Source organism: Meriones unguiculatus, chromosome 8 (assembly GCF_030254825.1).
Source record: "Meriones unguiculatus strain TT.TT164.6M chromosome 8, Bangor_MerUng_6.1, whole genome shotgun sequence".
NCBI classification, from domain to species: domain Eukaryota; kingdom Metazoa; phylum Chordata; class Mammalia; order Rodentia; family Muridae; genus Meriones; species Meriones unguiculatus.
This window is the reverse complement of record NC_083356.1, coordinates 82,301,990-82,324,695: the sequence shown is the minus strand read 5'-3', so window position 1 is coordinate 82,324,695 and position 22,706 is coordinate 82,301,990. Positions and strand designations below refer to the sequence as shown.

At 37.6% G+C, this 22,706-nt stretch overlaps 1 protein-coding gene across 1 annotated transcript in view; it reads left to right on the top strand.

The window, feature by feature from the left end:
- Window positions 1-22,706, top strand: part of Lrp1b (LDL receptor related protein 1B) — a 2,037,254-nt gene that overhangs the window by 1,248,929 nt on the left and 765,619 nt on the right. Inside the window, exons 17-18 of the mRNA XM_060390094.1 lie at window positions 1,645-1,770; window positions 12,918-13,034. Of these exons, the coding sequence (XP_060246077.1) occupies window positions 1,645-1,770; window positions 12,918-13,034 (243 nt within the window). The remainder of the gene's footprint in view (window positions 1-1,644; window positions 1,771-12,917; window positions 13,035-22,706) is intronic.

Sequence of the window (22,706 nt, the reverse complement as noted above, 5' to 3'; positions counted from 1 at the left end):
TCAGGGTCAGCCGCTTTCGACCTAGAGAAGAGCATGTCTGATTGCATGCCGGTTGATGCCCCAGGCCCCGCCTCTGAGAAAAAGGTATTGGACGGGTCTGATGCTCTTTGGGTGGATGACACCTAAATGAACATCGGTACAAAGTCCCAATTTATTTCTAATATCAGAGATCAGACCTCTACTCTTGCCTGATGCGTCTAAAACAAAAAGGGGGAACTGTAGAGAGCTGCGGAATGCTATGCCTTAAAGATGGAGCTGGTTTCTGCCTTCCACCTTCCCGATGGTGAGTGCTCTCTGTCACGAACAACTCCACATTTGGCTAAGGCCTAGGATCTGGCTTGCTTCCATGTATGTGGACCTATCTGCATTGCCCACATGGCACGCCTGGGTTGGCTACCCAGAGGCTATTTAAGCTGTGGGCTGGCTTTCCCCAGGGTCCGAGGATTGTTCAAGGTTCCTGAATAAACTGCATTGAAAAAAAAATCTTTTTAGATAAATTCATTCAATGTCTTTTAATCATACTCTTTCCATCCCTCAAACTCTTCCCAGAACCCCTCCCACTATCTCGTTGGCCACACCATCAAATGTGCAGGCTTTCTGGTTTTTAAAATAGATTTCACTTTACCCAAATGAAATCCTTCCATAAAGAATGCAAACCATTCTATCAAAATAAATACTTAAAGAACATGTGATTTATGAATGCATACCTATAAGAGCATACATTTGACATGAGGAAATAGAAACTTTCTCATTGTAAATAAAATTAACATAAAAAATAGTTTTATCTAGAAAATATGCAACTACTCCATTATATAAAAGAGTAAAAACAGTTGAAACTGTGAAATAAATATGGGGGATCACACATTAGGAACCTAAAAAGTACATTTAGAAAGTTAATATAAAGAGCCTCCTCATTGTGATTTGATATTGGAGGGCTAAGGCTTGGCTGTGGACCACTTTATGATAGTTGCTCTCATTTTCAATAGTGCTTTTAGTTGCACATTTATTCATTCATATTATAAAAGCATAAAACAGCACTTAGGTATTGAAAGTATATAAAACCTCATTTTTAGATTCAACTTTATGTCACAAGTGATCCATTTTTATTTCTTTTGTTTCTCTTCAAATCCCAAAATAGAGTGGCTGAATTAAAGTGCCATTAAGATTATTTAATAACTATTTAAAAAATAAATATCAAATAAATATATATTTAATAAATATTTGAATGAATGTGATATATAGGTAAATATGTATATATATGAAAACTGTACCTTAATATGTGTGAATAATTATTTTGAGATATATTGTTCTTTTTAATATTGAACAAATGTATAATGATTTCTGAGTTAAATGACCAGTTTTGGTAAGTGATGAAGAAACAATTTAAGGAACATACTTGGTTTGAGTAGAAACTGCAGAATGCATATATTTTCTTTCATTCAACATTTAATCTGTTTATCATTTCTTTTAAGGCTATATTTTTAACAAAACCTACAATATTTATATTTTCTACAAAATTTGAGACAATTAATGAAAGAAGCTATGGCATTTATTAGAATATAACATTACAATTACTGAAATAGCTTTGTGACCATAATTAAAATATTCATAATTTGAATTAAACTTGCTTCCTTTCCCCTACAGTCAATCATAGCTGTCCCGATGATCAGTTTAAATGCCAGAATAATCGTTGTATCCCCAAGAGATGGATGTGTGATGGAGCAAATGATTGTGGAAGCAATGAAGATGAGTCTAATCAAACATGCACAGGTAAAGGTCTGCACGTATATGAGATAAATCACCTCCACATGTGTGTCCATACACACAGGTCAGGGTAATAAACGACCTAAAACTTTGTTAGCGTTGACAGGCTGATGGCTGCCATATTCAGTGAATCCAGCCTTTGGCACCACGAAGGCCAGACTATGCATTGAGTTTTACTAATCCTTGAACATGGCTCTGCTTTCCAAACTAATCTGGCACTTCATCTCTCAGTGTGGGCTGCATGCTGATTATCATCTCCTACAAGGCTTGTCCGTGCTCTACCTTTCTAGGCAGTAGAAGCTTTTCATTAACATGCTGTGAGCCTGGCCACCTCACAAGGAGAGCTATTTGTTTTATCCGGAGAAAATACTTAATTTATTTTTTCCACTACAGAATACCTTTGTGAATAGTTTTCTGTTCATGGAACATTATTTATGGACGGCAGCATTTTTTTTTTTTTTTTTTTTTTTTTTTTTTTTTTTTTTTACTGCATGAAGTCCCAACACGACTAGGCATATTTATATTTCCATATAATCCATGCGTTTGTAATCAATCATTGATTCCCTAGCCAGCTTCGCATTGAATATAAATGTACAGCTGGTGGTACAGCTTACAAAAGAGTGCCAGAAAGGTCATGATTACTAGGTAAATGTTGAAAAATGACACTGGCTAGCAGCGGCCCAGTGTTCTGTAAATGATGAAGAAGAGCGAGTGTGTGATGATACATACTGCCATAATTGGTGAAAACTGATTCTTGAAGGATGCTGCAATGTTGAAGCACACCAGCCACACAACATCCCTTTCTTTCAGCCACTATGAGCCTTACTAAATAAATTCAAACCATTGTGACAATGTAGACTCATGTACTGAGAAATTTGCTCCTACCCATGTTTTTGGCTTTGACATTCCTTTGCAAAGGCTAGTCCCTCTGTGCCTCACCTTTTGTTTTTGTTTGTTTGTTTTGTTTTTTTAAGTTTATTTATTTATTCACTTTACCTCCCAATCATAGCTCCCTATTCCCCCTATCCCCTTCCCCTTCTTCTCAGAAAAGGGGACTCCCCCACCAACCCACTCAAAACACATCAGTATTGAGCTTATCCTCATCCACTGAGGTCAGGCAAGGCAGCCCCACCCACTAGGAGGAAGTTATTAAAAAGCAGGCAACAGAATCCATGTCAGAGAAAGCACCTCCTCCATTTACTAGGGGCCTCACATGAAAATCAAGCTGCCCATTAGTTGTGTATGTTTCAGGGGCCTACGTCCACTCCATGCATACTCTTTGATTGGTACTTCAGTCTCTGTAGGCACCTATGGGCCTAGGTTAGTTGACTCTGTCTTCCTGAGGAGTTCTTGTTTCCTCAGGGTCGCTCTATCCTTTCCCCAATTCTTCTACAGGACTCTCAGAGTTCCACCTAATGTTTGGTTGTGAGTCTCAGCATCTGTTTCGATCCCCTGCTGGGTGGAGCCTCTCAGAGCACAGCTATGCTTGGCTCCTGTCTGTAAGCATAGCAGAATATCGTTAATGGTGTCATGGTTTGGCTCTGTCCCATGGGGTGGGTCTTAGGTTGGGCGAGGCATTAGTTTGACATTCCCTCTGTGTCTGCTCTATCTTTATCTCTGCATATTTTATACGTAGTTACCCTACCTATTTGGGTCGAAGGTTTTGTAGGTGGATTGGTGTTCCCCTCACCACTGTCATTCCTGCCTGACTAGAAGGTGGCCTCTTCAGTGTCCATGTCTCCTGCTGCTGGGAGGCTCAGCTAGTCAACCCCATATGCTCCCTGGAGCCTAGCCTGTGGGAGGTCTCCGGCTTGACTCAGAGATGCCCCCACCCTGTTTCCTTTTTCTCTCCAAGGCCACACATCTCCCCTCCCCACTCTCCCCACATCTGATCCCACTCTTCCATTGCTGGTGACAGTACAAATTTATACAAACAATCAGTCTGCAAATCTGGAAATCAATCTGGTGCTGTCTCAGAAAATCGGGAATAGCTCTACCTTAAGACCCAGCTATACCACCTCTGGGCATATTCCCCAAAGATGATCCACCATACTGCCAAAACACTTGCTCAAATATGTTCATAGTAGCTTGATTCATAATAGCCAGAAACTGAAAACAACTTAGATGTCCCTCAACTGAAGAACGAATAAAGAAACTGATACATTTGCACAACGGGATACTACATAGCTATTAAAAACAAGAAAATCATAAAGTTTACAAGGAAGTGGCTGGAGGTAGAAAAGACCATCCTGAGTGAGGAAACAGACTCAGAAAGACACACATGGTATGTGCTCACTTACAAGTGAATATTAGCCGCATATTACAGGATAACCATACTAAAATTCACAGACCCACAGAAGCTAAGTAACAAGGAGGACAGTAGGGAAGATGCTTGAATCTTACTCAGATGGGGAACTAGAATAGACACTGGAAGTGAATGAAGAGAGGGAACTGGGGGAGGATCTGAGGAGTGTCCTACCTTCTGAATAAATTTCTTTTAGCCCTGCTAGATATTGGATTAGCTAGAAATTGGCTTTCAAAGAGCTTCTTGATTATGCCAAACATTAGTTATAAAAGCGAGAGTAAAAATACTTCATACCATTAATTGACATCATCATCATATGAACAGACTTCACTCTATGAAGCATTTGCTGACAATCTGTGAACTACTAATTCTCTTGAGTTTTGATTAAAACTTTCTCTAAACTTTGGAGGAAGTGAATTTTTATATTATGAGTGTGTGTGTATGTGTGTGATTTTACTAGACTTCTTCAAACAAAAAAGACATCTCAACACCTTGGGGCCCGCTTTCAGGAAATTTCATTTTGTAGATGGAATGTACCTTGCCTAAGCCCCTATACATCCGGCCATTACTTTTTGGACTAAACTACACTACCCACCAGATTATCTTGAATTTTACATGCATCCAACCTGACTTGGGGAAGGTTACATTGAATACGACTTTAATTTACAACGAAGCATTTCCTGCACACCAATGCACACATTAATCTTTTAAGATTAAGGTTTAATTTAAAAAAAAATCTGCCTCTTTACATCCTGAACATAAGCAGAGAGAGGTTTTTGCCTTATATTAGAGACTCATTTTATAGTATCACACTTTCCCTTTTATGTTAACCACAAATTTTGCTTGTTTCCACACGATTTATAAAAGGGTGTTTACATGCAGTTAACTATTACTAGTAGTAAATATGGAAACACTAGTGTGTAAGAACAAGCAAGGCAATCAATCCTGACTCATGTTATCGCTATGATTCTGGATTCCTGTTCTCCACAAATAAAGAGAAAGCTCAATGTGCTGAATGCTACCTCAAGTTACGCCCCTCGCTACCAGGTCATGTCAGTATATTACGGCAGCTGGTGTCATTGCATGCTGCCTCAATGGAGACTCAAATCAAAAGGATAAAGAGAAAAGTAAATGTGTCTCTTATCTTTACAAAGTGTGAAACATGTGGTTAAGCTGTGATGCACCTGCACTGCATCTCATTTTACACAAATAAGTAAATAACTCACATGGCCTAACACACCTGGGCAAGTGTCATATTCCCTAAGCACTTCCTGGGATGAGAAATCTAAGTGTGTATGTGGAGATGTATTCTAGGTGAAAAGACTCAAAACAGGGATACTTTATCATGAAGTGTTTTTCCTCAGCAGTTTACACTGGGACTGTTTGTATAAAATGGGAGTCTTCTCCCTCTAGAAATCTGTTATCTATTTTGTTCCTTTGGGATTTTTCCATACCAACTTTTAAATATTTCTCATATATTAATGAGAAAATGATCAGAAGGACATGCCACTTTCATTTGTAGACAGAGAACAAGGACACACACACACACACACACACACGAGACATATCAGCTAGCCATTGTCATGCAGACTACAGAGCCCAAAGTTGAACCATACTGTGCTTATTCCATCTAGTTTTGTGTTGACTAGATGTACGTCATGTTGTGAGCAAGAACCTCAAGTGATAAAAATGCCTGGACAAGATTGGCCTGTGTGCAAGCCTGTTTTGCGTGCTCTGGGGTAATGGCACAGCCCACTGGAGGTGATGGCAACCTTGGGCAAATTGGTCCTGGGGGTTATAAGAAATGAAGCTAGGCAAGGCATGGAGAACAAGCCACTCTGCAGTGTTGCTCATTAAGCATCACCTCTGCTTCAGTTACTTCCTCCAGCTTTCTACCTTGAGTGCCTACCCTTACTCTCTCAGTGAAGATTTTTGACCCGAGAGCTGTAAAATGAAATAAACTCTCTCCTCCTCAAGTGGCTTTTGGTCACAGTGTTTCCTCTCAGCCACGAAAAGCCAGGACTCATAAGAAGAGCAATATATTTGGGGAAAATTCATGAAGGCGACAATGTTAAACTCCTGAATACATGTAAGAAAAAATCCCTAAGTAATAATAAAATTATTTTACAAAGGAAAGTACATAATCTGATTAAATACAAGTTTTAGCAACATCATGGGGAGAAGGGGCTAGTAAATAGGCTTGTTGGATGCATAAGTTCACTCTTTATATTAGAAAGTAATTTGATAAATAAGTTCCAAAATTTATGTGTTTTTAATTCTACATTGTCTATTTTCCCACTGTAATTAACACCTAGGTATTATAGAAAAGCCCAAGAAAATGTTCTTTGCCTGAAAGCTAGGAATAAACTTCTCTCAAGCCAATTCGGTTTTTTAAAAAAATTATTCATTTCTACAGCCTGATTCCAGACCCCTCCATTCTCTCCTCTCGGTCACACCCTTACTCACCCCTCTCAGATACCCACTTCTTTTTCTCAGAGAAAAGGAGCCCTCCCAAGGGGTACCAACCCATTCTGGCACCTCAAGTTACAGTAGGATTAAGCACACCCTCTCCCACTGACACTTGACAGGCAGCCTAGGGGAAAGGTATCCAGAGGCAGCCAACTTAGCCAAAGAAAGACCCTACTCCCATTGTTAGGGGATCCATATGTTGACCAAGCTGCACATCTGTGTATACCTGTATGGGGTCTAGGTCCAGCCCATGTGTTCTCCTTGGTTGGTGGTTCAGTCTGTTTGTGCCCATGAGCCCAGATTAGTTTACTCTGTAGGTCATCTTATGGTGTCCTTGACTCTCTGTCTCCATCAATCCTTCCCCCTACTCTTCCACAAGACTCTGAGCTCTGCCTAATTTTTGGCTGTGGGTCTCTGTATATGTTTCCACTAGCTGCTTGATGAAACCTCTAAGAAGACAGTGATGTTAGGCTACTGTCTGCAAGCATAGCAGATCATCATTAACAGTGATAGGGGTTGGCTCTCTCCCATGGGGTGGGTCTCAAGCTGGACCAGTCATTGATTTGCCATTGCCTCAATAGTTGCTCCATCTTTATCCCTGCACTTCTTGTAGACTAGACAAATTTGTGGTAGGTTTGATGAGTGGTTTGCTGTACCCCGCCCCCATCTGGTTACAGGAGGCAGGGACTTCAGGCTCCTTAACCCCCACTTCTAGGAATCTCAGCTATGGTCACCCCATGCACTCCCAGGAGCCTCCTCTGTCCCAGATATGCACTCACACCCACACACTGATTTCTGTTCTGTCTGCAGGAACACATCCCCAGCTCTCTCCACACCTGATCTCCACCCCAGCCACCTTTCTCATCCCCTCCCCCACCAAGGTCACTCCCTCCAACTACTTCAGATGTCTCTTTTATTCCCGTTCTGACTGAGATTCAAGCATCCTCCCTTGGGCCCTTCTTGACCTGTTTGTGTCTGTGGATTGTAGCATTGTTATTCTGTACTTTATGGATAATAGCCACTGATAAGTGAATACATTCCAAGTGTGTCTTTCTGGGTCTGGATCTCTCACTCAGGATGATCTTTTGATTTTTTTTTCTAGTTCCATCTATTTGTTAGCAAGTCACATAATGTCTTTGTTTCTTAACAGCTGAGTCGTATTCTATTGTGAAAATGTTCCACAGTTTCTTTATCCATTCTTCATGCGACAGATATGTAAGCTGTTTCCAGTTTCTGGCTATTACAAGTACAGCTGCTATGTACATAGCTGAGTAAGTGTTCTGGTGGTATGGTGGAACATCTTTTGGGTAAATGCTCAGGAGTGGCATAGCTGGATCTTGAAGTACAACTATTTCCAATTTGCTGAGTAACCTACAAAGTGCATTCTAACGTGTTTGTAGAAGATGGCACTCCCACCAGAAATGGAGAGGCGTTCACTTTCCTCCACATCCTTGCCAGTATGCGCTGATCCTTGAGGTTTTTATCCTACTCATTCAGATGGGGGTAAGATGGAATCTCAGAGTCATTTTGATTTGCATTTCCCTGATGACTGAGCATTTTGAGCATTTCCTTAAGTTCTTCTCTACCATTAGAGATTTCCTTCTTTTTTTCCCCCTCAAGTATATATTTTATTGATACAGGGTCACAATTAGAATAGGGTGGGGGTGATGATTTTATTTTATTTTATTTTTGTTAGATGATGGTAATTCTGCATTTCAGCTGTGAGTAGAAATATAATGTAGAGGGGTTGAGGAAGTTATATTCTTTTTATGTTAATTACAGTTTATTTACTTTGTTTCCCAGCTTTAGCTCCCTCCCTCATTCACTGCCAGTCCCACCTGCCTCCCTCATCTCCTCCCATGACCCTCTCCAAGTCCACTGATAGGGGAAGTTCTCCTCCCCTTCCATCTGACCCTAGCCTACCCCGTCTCATCAAGACTGGCTGCATTAGAGATTTCTTTATTGAGGAATCTTTGTTTAGCTCTGTACCCCATTTTTTAATTGGGTTATTTGGTTTGTTGGCATTTAATTCATTTAGTTTGTTATATATTTTTGTCAGATGTAGGGTTGATGAAGATCTTTCCTCAGTATATAGGCTGCTATTTTATCCCATTGTCCTTTGTCTTATGGAAGCATTTCTGTTTTACGAGGTCCCATTTATTAATTGTTGTTCTTAGTGCCTGAGTGATTGGTATTCTTTTTAGGAAGTTGTCTCCTGGACTAATGAGTTCAAGGTTATTTTCCACTTTCTCTTCTCCAACCTCCCTGGGATGGAATTTTCCTTCTAGTATTTTCTGTAGGCCTGTGTCTGTGAATAAACATTGAAAATTTATTTATAAGAAATATTTACAAGAATATTTATAGGAAATATTTATTTATAAGAAATATAAACTGTAAATTCTATATGTCATTTATAAATTCACGTGCGGTCTTGAAAATATTGCCAGAAGTGACAATAAAATAAGAATTCAGCTCTGTGAGGAGGAGGTTAGTGTGTGGGAGATATGTCCATGGTCCTTAAGATGATGCTATAGTGATCTTTTCTTGAATAATACATAACAAAATTATGTAGCAAATATTAGAAAAATAAATTGGGTGCAGCTGTAAGACAGAGACAAGTATGTATCATATTTGGTAGCTATCTCTTTGTGATAAAAACATTTCACTAGGAGCAAATTACCAACTGGCAGCTTATAGGTTTGGGGCAGGAGAGTATACATACTTGGAGCAAGTTACAGGGGCACCCAGAATTGTAATAGCACATGCATGAGTCACAAGAGAAACAAACAGACCCATGCAGAGCAGCTGTTGTCCCTCAAACTGTAACTCCTTTTGTCTAATTCTAAGAGAATGAATGGTGATTATGTTTTAAATTTACTTTCCTCTAGGTAATATTAATAATCCATATATTTGCACCTAGGCAAACCTAAGCCAAGCATTTACCCCGTCAGCGAGCTCTAATTGCATTGTAGAAAATTCTTTCCTCACGTCATCCAACAATTTTGATTAAAGGCACACTAGGAAGGGACAATTACATTAAAGATAACCAACATATTAAAATCAGACATTTTACAAGATAAACTGAAATTAGTTTCTTCCCTCCGCCCCTTTCTTACATGCTGGAGATAAGACCCGAGAGCTAGCACATAATGTCTGAATGTTGCACCACTGAGATGCACACCCAGCCCGTAGGGTTTTTAATTGGGATTTTAAAATGTAGCCCGGGCAGCCTTGAATTCATCAACATTCTGCCTTTTTTCCTCCAAGTGCTCTTACAGGGATGAGGCAGTATGTGATGTCTAAATAGGATGCTGTGATTCAAATGCAACAAAGGTGATATGTCTGGCTGCTGGGTTTGAACAGTCTCCTCTTCTCACAGTGCTTGGGCCGTGGAGTTTCACTCTGCTGTGTGAGCAGGAACACTTGCACTGAGTGAATATCTGATTCTACAGCTAGATAAACAATTCTGCAAAAGACACTGAGTTCCTCTTCAGGGCACCATTTGCCATAAAATTAGAGTCCTTTGGGGCTGCTAGTCTAACACCACCCTCAAGCTAATTACATCTGATGCAGAGGAAGCCTGAAAAAGAAAACACTGCGTTATCTTTTACTGAGTCCATTGATTTCCAAGTGCTAACTCTGTCAATCTGGTTATGTCTGGAAGGCTAAACTTAAAGACTTAAGGAATGAAATATCTTGCTCATCTGAAATGAGTTAGGTTTCTCTGGCAGAGAAAGAAAATGTTTCTTTTTTTTTTTCTTTTTTTCCTACATGATTAGAAGCACTTTCTAGCCCAGCATTCTCTAGTCATGATATCTTCGATAACTCTGTAGCAAATTCTTGAGTCATGAACTGCAGCAATTCCTGCAGCTCTACAGTTATAATGAAGGGCGCACCCTTTTCCCCCTGCCATCACAAGGATAAGTTACACACTATATGGATTAGTCTGAAAAATTCTTTTCATTATCTCTCTAATAAGAGCAACCTGTCTAAGAAATCTCTCCTGGACTCAAGGGACAGACTGATAGGAGAGAATATAGTGATGAGAGTATAGGTTAAAAAAACAGTACATTGCATAAATTTAATATATTATGCTTATGGCAAAGTTGCAATCAAATGTGGACAAATTATCTGATGGTGTTTTCATTTAAAAGCAAGAAAGAATGGAATAGAAAGGAAGAGAATGAAATAGGAAAGGAAAGTCAAAATGAAAAAAAATAGGAGGAGAAAAAAGGGAGAAAAGCTAAAGACAATAAGAAAAAGGAGAAGGGGAAAGGTTAGAGAGAAAGAAAGAAAAGAATGGTGGAAAACAGGAGCCCTTGTTAAATTTCTCTGAAAATATAAAAGTTGAAAATAATTGGTTGTGACCAATAAAGCAATATGTGTATATATAAGGAGAAATTTTTCATCTTCTTACATTCCTAGCCTTCTTCATCAAATAATACAAAACCCAAAGCCCTTTCGTGTGTGCTTCTGCATTTTTTCTGTTTCAAGAACGTACACAATTATATAAAATTATCCAAGACTTGAATGAGCTTATTTTGCAATTGCTAAAATTAATCTATTCAATTAATTTCTATTCAATTAGTTGAATAGAAAATCAGTAAAATAAGGCAATTAAAACACCAATTAGAAATATTTAATACTGCTTAAAATTTAAACACTGAAAACTTTAGAACAATACAATCATTAGAACACTTAAAAATGTATTATTTTAACTCATAAAATCAATTTTAAAAATAAAAGTTGGTATTATATAAAATATTTGATATTTAAAGCCTTATGTAGACAGCAAAATTCACATTATAATAACATTCCTAATTTCTCTAATTGTAGGTATAATTATTATAGAAACTGTACATCCAAACAATGACATCAAACCAATAAGTAAAGGCTGAATTTTATTTTTAAGTGATCTGCAAAATATTTACTCATACCGGTCACACAACCTATGTGTGTGTGTCTTTATAAAGAAATTATTTCAAATTACAGCCATGTAAATTAGGATTAGTACTCAAATTCAAGGTATTGTAAAAATCAAGTAAAAACAATTTAGTGTTTCTTAAATGTAGAGATAAAGAAAGCTATCACTATGTGTGGCTCTTTTCTCTTGTGTGGAAGCTCAAAACCTAGGCAGTCTCTTACTGTCTTCAAGTATAACAAATATGTCCCACTTTTTTTTTTTTTTTCAAATGGAAAGACATGCTGAGTGGGACAATCCCACTCAATACATGTTTCTATTTTAAAGGAACAAAATGAAACATTAAAAGTAACTTCTACATAGAACCAGAAGTCCCTGGGTCTGAAAAGGAGAAGCAGAGAAAATCCCTTTCATGCTCTTGAATGCTCACCTGACCTGACCAATAGGAAAGGGCAAAGTGCACCCTTTGGAACTGCGTTATTTCAAACCACTGCTTTTCACCAGGTCAATCAATTTTGCATATTTGTGCCTATTGCAACCCTTACGAGAGCCCAAAGCAGCGCTTTGAGTACAGTGATCAAAGAGGCTATGCGTGCTTATGTAGCGGTACGAGGGGTCCATATAAAGTCTTAGGATAAATGTATGTTTTAGAAAACACTTCTGTACTCTCACTTCACATAGAGAGTTTACTTAGAAATAAAGACTTTAGTACACAATAATTGTTAGATGAAAAAGACATTTTTTAATTTTTTTTCCTAATTATCATTTATTACAATTTATTCAATTTGTATCCCAGCTGTGGCCCCCTCCCTAGTCTCCTCCCAATCACACCCTCCCGCCCTTCCCCCCCCATGTCCCTCCCCTTCTATTTGACCCTAGCCTACCTAAAACCCAGGCTCAGATGAAGTGCATAGAATCAATCTTCAACTGGATCCCTGTTAAGGAGAGCAGGGACTTTCTCTGCATGAACTGAGTGGCAGGCTCTCTGATCACCTCCCTCTGGGGGGAGGGGGTGCAGCCTTGCCAGGCCACAGAGGAAAACAATCCAACCAGTCTTGAAAAAGACAATTTAAAGCCAGCATTAGAAATGTGGTATCGTTATTTATGGAAGTTTTCAAGAAATAGTAATTATTTTAGTGGCCATTTTCATTGAAAGGCAAAATGTTTGTACCTCAGAGAAGCAGCTAGCATTACAAAGCAGTAACAAAAACTCACTTTAAATATATTGTATCCTTTAAAAAAAGAAAAATGCAATGATTTTTTGAAGGAGCATGGGAAGGAGTATATAACAGCTTTTGGAGGGTGGAATAGAAAGGGAGAGATATAATTAAATTAAAATATCAAAAATTAAAAATGAACAAATCCAAACATAACCCTCACGTGTAAAACAGATCTTACATGTGACATTACTCAGAAAGTCTGTGAATTAATTCTTTGCGTATAAACTGATCTTTGCAGCCAGAACCTGCCAGGCTGACCAGTTTTCTTGTGGAAACGGGCGGTGCATTCCCAGAGCATGGCTATGTGACAGAGAGGACGACTGTGGCGACCAGACAGACGAAGTGGCTTCCTGTGGTAGGTGTCAAATGAGCCGTGCTTTAGGAGAGAGCGTCAGATACAGCGTACCAGCGCTGCGCTTCCCTTTCAAATTGTTTCTATATGAACAAGTCGAGGGAGCGAATTTGTTCCTTTCATTGCATCTCTTTGAACGTGACTCTCAACGGCTGCTTCAGAATAGAACTCATTCATGGAGTAGATACAGTATGGAGGGCTGAAATAAATGGATGCCGACAGCATTCACTGAGTAGCAATTAGAGGACTAAGCAGACAACTCTTTTCTTCACTATTAATCTTAGAGCTATAATGACTAGACTTGCAAAACAAAATTGTGTATTGATTGACATTTGGAGCAAACTTCGAGGGTATGTTTTTTGTTAGCATACATCTGTCATATTCTAGGAGCAAAAAGTAATTTAGGCTGAGAATAAATAGTAAATATCAATTGTGATTTCTGTAGAACCATACAATTCTGAGTGCTAAAAAAAAAATTGATGATTGTGTCCTTCTCAACACATGTCACTGGATTTCCCATATTCAAAAGGGGAAAGGATTTGTTGTTGACAGAGTTGCAAATGCAATTACTCTCTTTCATACATGTGGATATGTATACATTATCATTTGCCAAGTCTGTGTTAAAATGTAGTAGAAAATTGAACCCTGTTTTCTAAGAAGCATTTTAGTTCAGTGAAGGCAATTTTTAAAATTGATATTAAGAAATATTAAGTGTTCATAACACTTAAAAAGAAAAAGTAACAAATGAGGAAGATAGAATACGCTTATTAAAAATAGAAACAGCATGGCTAGCCCTGTGGCACAGAGCTGAAATGCTTGCTCACCGTGTGTAAGACACTTCGAGTAACCCCCACTGTCACTTACAGTCTAACACAAAATGATGCTGTGTATGTGTAGGGATACACATGTTTACATGTTAAATACATTTTTGTTTTAATAACCTGTATTTTTAATATAACACCAGGTTATAGAATCAATGAAAACTGTAAAATGAAATTTTAATCCCTCAATTTAAACATCCGTTTTAGATGATTCATTTCCTGTTTGCTTAAAACTTTTAGAGGAGGACCTCCCTTATCAGTGGACTTGGGGAGGGGCATGCGTGAAGAAGGAGGGAGGGAGGGTGGGATCGGGAGGGGAGGAGAGAGGAGCTTATAGGGGGATACAAAGTGAATAAAGTATAATTAATAAAATTAAATTAAACAAACAAACAAAAAACCAAAGTCACCATGTTCCTGGGCATATTTTGAGTTTTGTTCCTGCGCATATAGAGAGAATAGCATACGTTGATGTGAGAAGGAGCAGTGATGGAGGAGGTAACTATAGGAAAGTGACGGTGAAAACACGGAGAACACGTTCTCCATGGACTGACTGCAGCCTGGCCACTAAGGCAAAGCAGCATCCTTCAGAACAACTTTGTGGTCCAAAAGCTGATTCCATAAGCTGCAAGGTGTCTATGACGTATATGAAATTTGTTTGCTTTTCTGTTTTGTTTTCACTGGTTGAGCATATACTACAAGGACTATGAACCACACAAGAACATTAAATACAGAGAGATGCAATCAGTGTCACAAGTTAGATAAGAAATGTCTTCCAAACCATATACATTAAACTAAAGTCTGAGATCTTTACAGAAACTCTATGATATCTATGATCTGAGTTTGGGGGCTGTTGCTAGGTTTAGTCAGGACATTAATTTCTACCAATTAAAAGTGGAAAATAGCTAACATTTCAGTAATATTCAAAATAACCATACCAGCAAGCATATACACCTCCAAGAAGATGAGAATCAGAGAGATTGGAAAGACTACTAGATCCACATTTTCTTTCTTTTTTTTTTATGACCATTGTAAGAGCACCAATGCTTTCCATCACAGAGAGAACTGAGACAGAACCTTTGCTATATACTTGAGACCATGAAGCCAAAATATACTGGACTAAGTTCTCAATCCAAGTGTGTTTTAAAATAAAACCCAGTCATTGCAGATTGGCAACAATTTGAGTCCTACGCATAAGGTACAAAAAAAGGGGCAGAAAATGTCACACTCCAGGGGTATCTTGATTAAGAGCATACAATCCCCATCATAGTGACTGTCAACATGCCAGCGTCACTCTATTGAGTGGTAAAAATGAGATAGATATGCAGAAATACAATAGTATGCAGGATTTCTGCTATACCCATACTATAGACTAAGGTTCATTCATGATCAAGACAGTAAATTTGCTATAAAAATTGATATTTGCTATATAAATATCAAGTTTATTGCCCTCATTTATATGTAATCAATTTCAAATTCATAACAATTGTGTTTTAATAATGACATGCATTTAATAACAGGATCTGAATATTTAAAAATCTCTCCGGAGCTTGTTTCCCTTGTCATCTTTTTACTTCCTTCTTTACATGTTCGGCATGCCTTGAGTGCCTTGATAGAGTGTACTTGTATTGCAACTGTAAGCCAAAATAAACCCTTTCTTCCATGAAAAAAAAAAAGAAAGAAAGAAAGAAAGAAAGAAAGAAAGAAAGAAAGAAAGAAAGAAAGAAAGAAAGAAAAAATTGCTCTTACTAGCTGGCATGAGACATACCAACATAGCATTGGATAAAGACACACTGTGACAATTTAGGGGCAGAATAATTTGGTTTCAAGTTTGCAGAAAAATGTTGATTGTCAGTGACATACCTGTATGTTAATCCAATCCCATTTTTCCTTTACAAAAAGTTAAGTGTCCAAGAATTCCTCCTTTTAGAAATACCTGTTTTCCTGCTAATTCTGCACAGTTTCAAATACATCCTTATATTTGTTTCTTTGTTATGGTATTTTAATTAAAATATGATAGCTTAAAAAATATGATAGCTTCACCTTTCCCTTCTCTTCCTTCCCTCCAGCACTGCAACCCCTTTCCTTCATTCTTTATCTCCCCTTACTCTCAAATCAATGGTCGTTTATTGCCTGATTATTCTCACTATACATGAATACATAGATGTGTGACCAGATATATAAACATACCTCACTGAGTCTGTTTTTGTTATCTGTATGTGGTTTCAAGGGTGTCCACATTGTATTAGACAAACAGTTACAGAGCACATTTCTTGGACAAGTTGACTCCTATCTCTGCAGTCACAAGTTACACATAGTTCTTTTTATAGAGAGTGGCCCTATGAGATTACCTCCCTTCCATGTTGGCATGTCTACTGATATTGCCATTGTTCTGCTTTATTTATGCAGCCTTTTCCATGAAAGACTATTTCACTACAGGCTTTCTAAACTTCTAGCTCTTACTATCTTCATATGCTCTGTTCAGTGGTCTTTCCTGAGCAATAAATACAGGAGCTTTGCTATAAATGTATCTATATTTGTTGGGCTCCCAGTAATTGATCTATTTATCTTTGCATTGTCCACAGTTGTAAGTTTTTGTGATGGTCTCTATTTTCTGTAAAGAGAAGCTTTTTATCATGGGGGGGAGGGTAGTAGCTACACTTATATGTGTATATAGGAATATGTGTGATATGGAATATAACTAGGAATTATGCTTGTCTTGCAAAGAAGTGATTGTTGATTCTCTTCTAACGTTCTGGCCTAACCAGAAAGTTGGCTACATTTTTAGTATGAGGCATGTTTTCTCTTGGGTTTAGTAGGCCTAAAGTCCAATTAGACAGCCTTTGGGTACCACCAACATATGAGGCCACTTACTACATTTTTTATCAATATCATGCCATGCTGGTCACTGTTTTTTTTCAAAGGTGTTATAGTTAGGCAGGAATATGAACTGCTTCTCTCCCTTAGCAGCTTGAATAACATGTTTTTGTACCATTAAAACCTAGACCGCAGTAACAAGGCTTTCAGTTTAGATCTATTCAAAAGATCTGAGCTCTGTGTCCTAAGTGTGTTAGTGTGTGTGTATGTGTGTGTGTGTGCGTGCGTGCATGCATGTGTGTGACTTTATCTTCAGCATCTGACAGACAGCCAAACAAATTCAAATATGTACATATATTTATATATACATTTTGAATTATTTTAGGTGGATAAGAAATAATAAGTTTTTTTTAGGTTGTATTAAACAACTTTGTTGTTCTTTGCCCATCCTTCCTTCTTCTTTTGCATTCACCTTCCTATCCTCCACCTCTTCTCCCAAAATGAAAATACAAAGATAAAGAGCAGGAAATCCACTTGGTTTTCTCTTGTTATTGTTTGAGAATTCCATGTATTCTCGTCAGGCATTTTGATCAAATCTACCACGCATTCCTCCTCCTCCAGTCCTTCCCCATCTCCGTACTACTTTCTCTCACACCTCCATATGCTGTTTTTTGTTTGTTTGTTTGTTTATTTGTTTTTAAACAAACTGAATCCACATAATGTGTCAACATGTGCAAGAGTATAGAGAAATCTATTAGAGCATGGGTACTCACTCCAGGGCTTTGTCCCTGAATCACAGCTGAAGCTCCCTGATTTTACATCAAGAGCTGTTATCCTATGTTTGTAAAAATAGCTGAGGATCCACAAAATGGCTCATATTTCAGGGTAATATTTTCTTTCCAAGAAATATTATCTTTTTATAAAGTGTGCTTTGTGTGTTGTCGTATGATCAAAGTTTGATGATAAAAACAAAAGGTAGATAAGCTTCAATTTTTCACATATTGACCCAAGAAAACAAGAGCTAAAAGTGAGAGCTAGAAAATGAAGTTGAACCATTATAAACCTTATCTTCTATTTATAAAGTAAACAAACAGATAAAAGTTTAAAAGCTTTTAATTCCAGGAATAATACTCTCTTCCATTGATATTTAGGCTTTCGTTTCTTCTTTTTCTATATTGTGATCATTAATCCACCCATACAAACTCTTGAATGGCTATCCTTTGCTACAATTTTCCCATTAAATATCTAGCTAAAAATTACAAAAAGTGAAATACTTGGAAAGAAAGAGTCTATGTTTTGGATTTGTAAGTAAGCTGAACTTACTCAAACAATGTTCTTTTACATGTTTCTTATAGCCATGACCTAGTTCCAGACCCTTCTCATTTTTGTTCACTTGCCCACTTTATTAATCTCCTGCTGGAGCTGTTAAAAATTAGCATGTTTTATTCACACAATATATTCATATGTCATCCTGAACAATTTCTTAACCAAAAGAAAAACATAATTAGGCAATGTTTTAAGAATCAAATTTTGCAAGGTGCTTTTCTCATTTTGTCTTTATCTTTTAATCAAATGATGAAGAAATATCTAAAAGTAAGAATTGTTTAGTTTTTCATGTAAACTATGACAATCTCTTACCTAATTCTTTGTAATTTTAAATAAAAATAATTTAGATAATATCAAAAAAAGAAGAAGAAACTGACCAAGAAACTCTGGGAGGAACAATCTCATTTAATAAGAGAAAATACATTTATCTGACATAACATATCTCTTCACTGAATTTAAAATGACAAAAATTGATTCTTAATGAAAGAAAGGAAACAACTTCCCACTGATGTTACTTTATCAAGGAATGTAGACTGTGTGGCTCCTGCTTCCATATGTCATTCATGGCTAGATTTTCAAATTCCCAAAGGCATGAATCTTCACGAAAGAGTCTGCACTCAGGTATTTTCCACCTCAGAACCGAGGTCTGCCCCCCACATGTTTAATAGCTAGTGTTTTATACAGAAAAGAATATTAAATTCACATTTAAAATACGCAGAAGCGCATCATTACATTTGTTTCTGATAGAAAGTAGGAGCTACTGAAAACTGAGAGTAACATTCATTCAAGTGGAAATGTGAGAAGAAAAGGTGTAAAGTGAGGACGAAATGAACAAGAGCACATGATGGAGTGTAAACTATGGAGGCAGAGCAAGGAGCATCGCTAAGAAGAAATTACAATAATGTACATATAAAATGTTCGTTATTAAACTATTGTGTGTCAAAGTTTAACTGAAAGAATAGAAAGATAGATAGATAGATAGATAGATAGATAGATAGATAGATAGATAGATAGATAGATAAGGTTTTGTCAACCTGAGGAAACTAGAATAATTCTGCAACCTGATATTTTGAGCACTTTTATATTTTGAAGTGAAAAGTACAAGTGTGCAGACAGAATTCAGTAAACATTTGTTCTCACTCTAGGTAGCAAAACAAAATGTCAAATGTTCTTTGGTGTAGTTGAATAACAAGCTATTATTTTAATACTTTGATTGTTTGAAGGGAACAATGTACTTTGATAGTCTTTGTACAATTAAAGCACATAAATGAATATTAGGCATTTTAATGTTCAAAAAGTGAAAATTTGAAAGGACAGCTTGCTTTCAAATTTAGGAGTGGAACAAAGAGAAAATAGACAGGAAATTTATCAAAACTCTTTTTTTTCCCCCTTTATCACACAATAATGTAGCAAAGGAGTATTATAAGTTAAACTAAAATCCACACATCATTTCAAGAAGTTCAGTGAGATTCCTTGTAATGTTCAGGAATAAATATTTTTAACTTATTTCACAGGTGATAGTTTTTGTTGAAATTTGAGAACCATTATTTTAATGGTAACATACTCATTGAAAATACATAAGAATCTTCCAGATTCTTCATTGGCTAGTCTTTTTTTGGCTATAAACAAATTAAACTGATCTGGAAAGAGGAGACCTCAATGGATGAATTGCTTCCATCAACGTCAGTGATGGACAACTCTGTGGCCATCTCCTTGAGTAATGGTCAATGTGGTAGGGCTAAGCTTGCTATGGGTGATCCCACCCCTGAGCAGGTACTGTGTTCCAAAGAAACAAGATAGGAGGAGCAAACCAGTAAGCACTCTTCTCCATGTCTGTTTTAGTCCCTGCCTCCAGGAACCATCTTATTTACAATATTTCCATCCTCTTCTCAGCAGTGTTACCTGATTCTTGGGGTTAAAGTTTCTGTGATCAATATACTAATTTGGCCAGGTAGCAGATGATAATTTATTAATATGAATTTTGAGCAACTGTGCTTCTCTGTAGAACCCTCCATCTGCTGTAAAATTAAGATACTTTAATTTGAGAGCCGCAATTATGAGCCAGAGTAAGGATAAGTATTCAAAATACAGTTGTAAATCATATTGGTTTCAGTAAATGACAATAGTAAGCTCTCCTCAAGGGTCTGTGAATCTCCACCCATGGTCGTTATGTAGGTTTATAGCACCAGCCATGATTTTCCAATAATTGATTGTCCAATTAGACAATTTCTAGGCATCCACAAGATGAGCATACCATTACTGGACCATTAGGCAAATCTTGTTGGGCTCACTAGTGTTGTAGTTAGTGGCGGTGTAGGTTTATTGATTTCATTTCTCCTTGGCAGATTACCTAACACCTTCCTATACTCTGAGATGGTGGACTAGAGGAGGGACAAGAGGGGAGGGGGAGAGGTAAGGGAGGGGGCTACAGACAGGAAACAAAGTGAATACATTGTAACAAATATAATAATAAAGAAAAATAATATATATGTATTAAGTATAACTTTAAGATTTTAGCCAAATCATAATTAAAATGTGAATTATTTTATAAATAACCAATTATATATCTCTGTAGAAAATCAACCTAATAATTTAAATTATATCACTGTACTATTGATTTGAGTAATTATTCATCCATCTGAATTTGCCATCATCTTCCATGCGTGACAAAAATGTTATGAGGATAGTTCTCAAAATGTTATGAGATGTGAGAGTATTCTGTTCATGGCATTTTCATGATATATTCTTATTCAAAAAATTACATCTGCAAAACACTGAGTTCATTCAGCATGAAGATTATTATCATTATCATTAATGATCAAGTAGCCCCTCTAAATACCTAAGAAAACCCTTTAGCGATATTTACCTAATATTATTGACAGATATTTATACAAACTTCCACCTCTTCGTGTGACAGGAGAAAAGTCCCATGAGTCTTTGAGTGTAATGGAGGCTTCGCCCTCTCTAACGAGCATGACCTTTTGAAATAAGGTGCTGAACAGTTTCAATACAACTAGAGACACGAGGCTCCCAAGCCAGTGTTTTCTGGGGTTTTGTCTCATAAACTGTTGAAAGAAATTTGTGGGCCCTGAGAGGTCAGAATGAGTTTTGGGTTAGAGATTAAGCCACAGTAAAGAGAGCGCCTGTTGTAGCACAGCAGGATGCTGGAAACTGATATCCAGGATGGTACAGGTGAACGGGTCTTTTAGGGTATGAGGACCACAGCTGAGGTGACCCATGGGGGGAGCAGGCTTGTCAGTTCACTTGGCCAACTTGCATACCATTCTCACATACAGTGTTCAGGCAGGGGATGGAATAAATAGAGAGAAATGAGGAGGAAGCTAAATCAGGAAGGAGAGTTCTCTTTGAAATTGCTGGCGTATGCCCAGAATAGAACCATGAAGTCAAGCTTCCTTCCATCCAAGGAATTGTACATTGGGAATGGCAGCATTATTGGTCTCTACCTTAAACTTCCAGACCAGTGTCTGCTTTCTGTTTTCATCATGTAGATTCATACTTTTCACCCATTTTAAAATTGTAATGAGAATTTGGGACATTTTTCTATTTTAAAAACGTATCTTTCCCATCTTCTATTAATTGTAAAATTGTTGTCATTATACAAATGTTTTTCTAAAATGTTCCTTTTTTTGGTTTAGGCAGCTAGTTTCAATAAAAAGATAAATTAGGAGCCTAATTTTAATTTCTGTCTTTTTAATTTTTAATTTTGTTTTGGACTCCCAATATAAAAATAAATACCATCATTAAAATTATAGAACAGCCTTACCAGGCCACAGAGGAAGACAATGCAGCCAATCCTGGTGAGATCTGATAGGCCAGGGTCAGATGGAAGGGGAGGAGGACCTCCCCTATCAGTGGACTGGGGGAGGGGCATGGGAGGAGATTAGGGAGGGAGGGCGGGATTGGGAGGGAATGAGGGAAGAGGCTACAGCTGGGAAGCAAAAGTGAATAAACTATAATTAATACAAAAATAAAAATTAAAAAACTAATTAATGACAAAAAAACCTTTTAGAACCAAAGGAAATTCAGAGGTGGTTTTCACCGCGCTTACAAACATCTGCTTTGTACCTTAGGCCACCTCTTCATTTTGTTTTCATTGCTCTGTGAAATTTCTGCCTAAACATTCTTACGAGGTTTGCTTTCAAAAGGTACGCAGTCTTCTGCTAAGATGAATTGCTGTTATCCTCACGGGCACATGGTATTATTTGCATCTTAGGGGTTACAGCTCCCTCATACTAAGAAAAACCAGCCGCTGGGACTCAGAATAGACTCTGAAGGTGAATTATGAAAAGCAGTTGTTGATGCTTTGGCCTAATTCTGGCTTTCCCGTTTGTCCTACACAAGGCTCAGCTTGTGTAGCATGTACAGTGCTTGCTACAGTGAGCTCTCCAGACTATTTCATACCTTCCTTTCCCAAAAGATTCCTGTCCAGTGGGTTTTGGGAGAAGTTAAATTATCTGCTTTTGGGGGAAAGGCAATTCATGTGATGATTAGCCTGAAGAAATAGATTGAAGTCTGTGATAAGTTCAACCTGGATATACACAGACAAAAAAAAAAAAAAAGCACAAATATGATGGCTTATTTCTGCAGAGACAGATGCTCTTTCATAGGGGATGATTGTGGTGGACAAGCAGGTTTCTGCCAGTTCTCACAGTGAAATTGTGTTTTCAATCTCCAGAGACTACAGGGTCAGCAG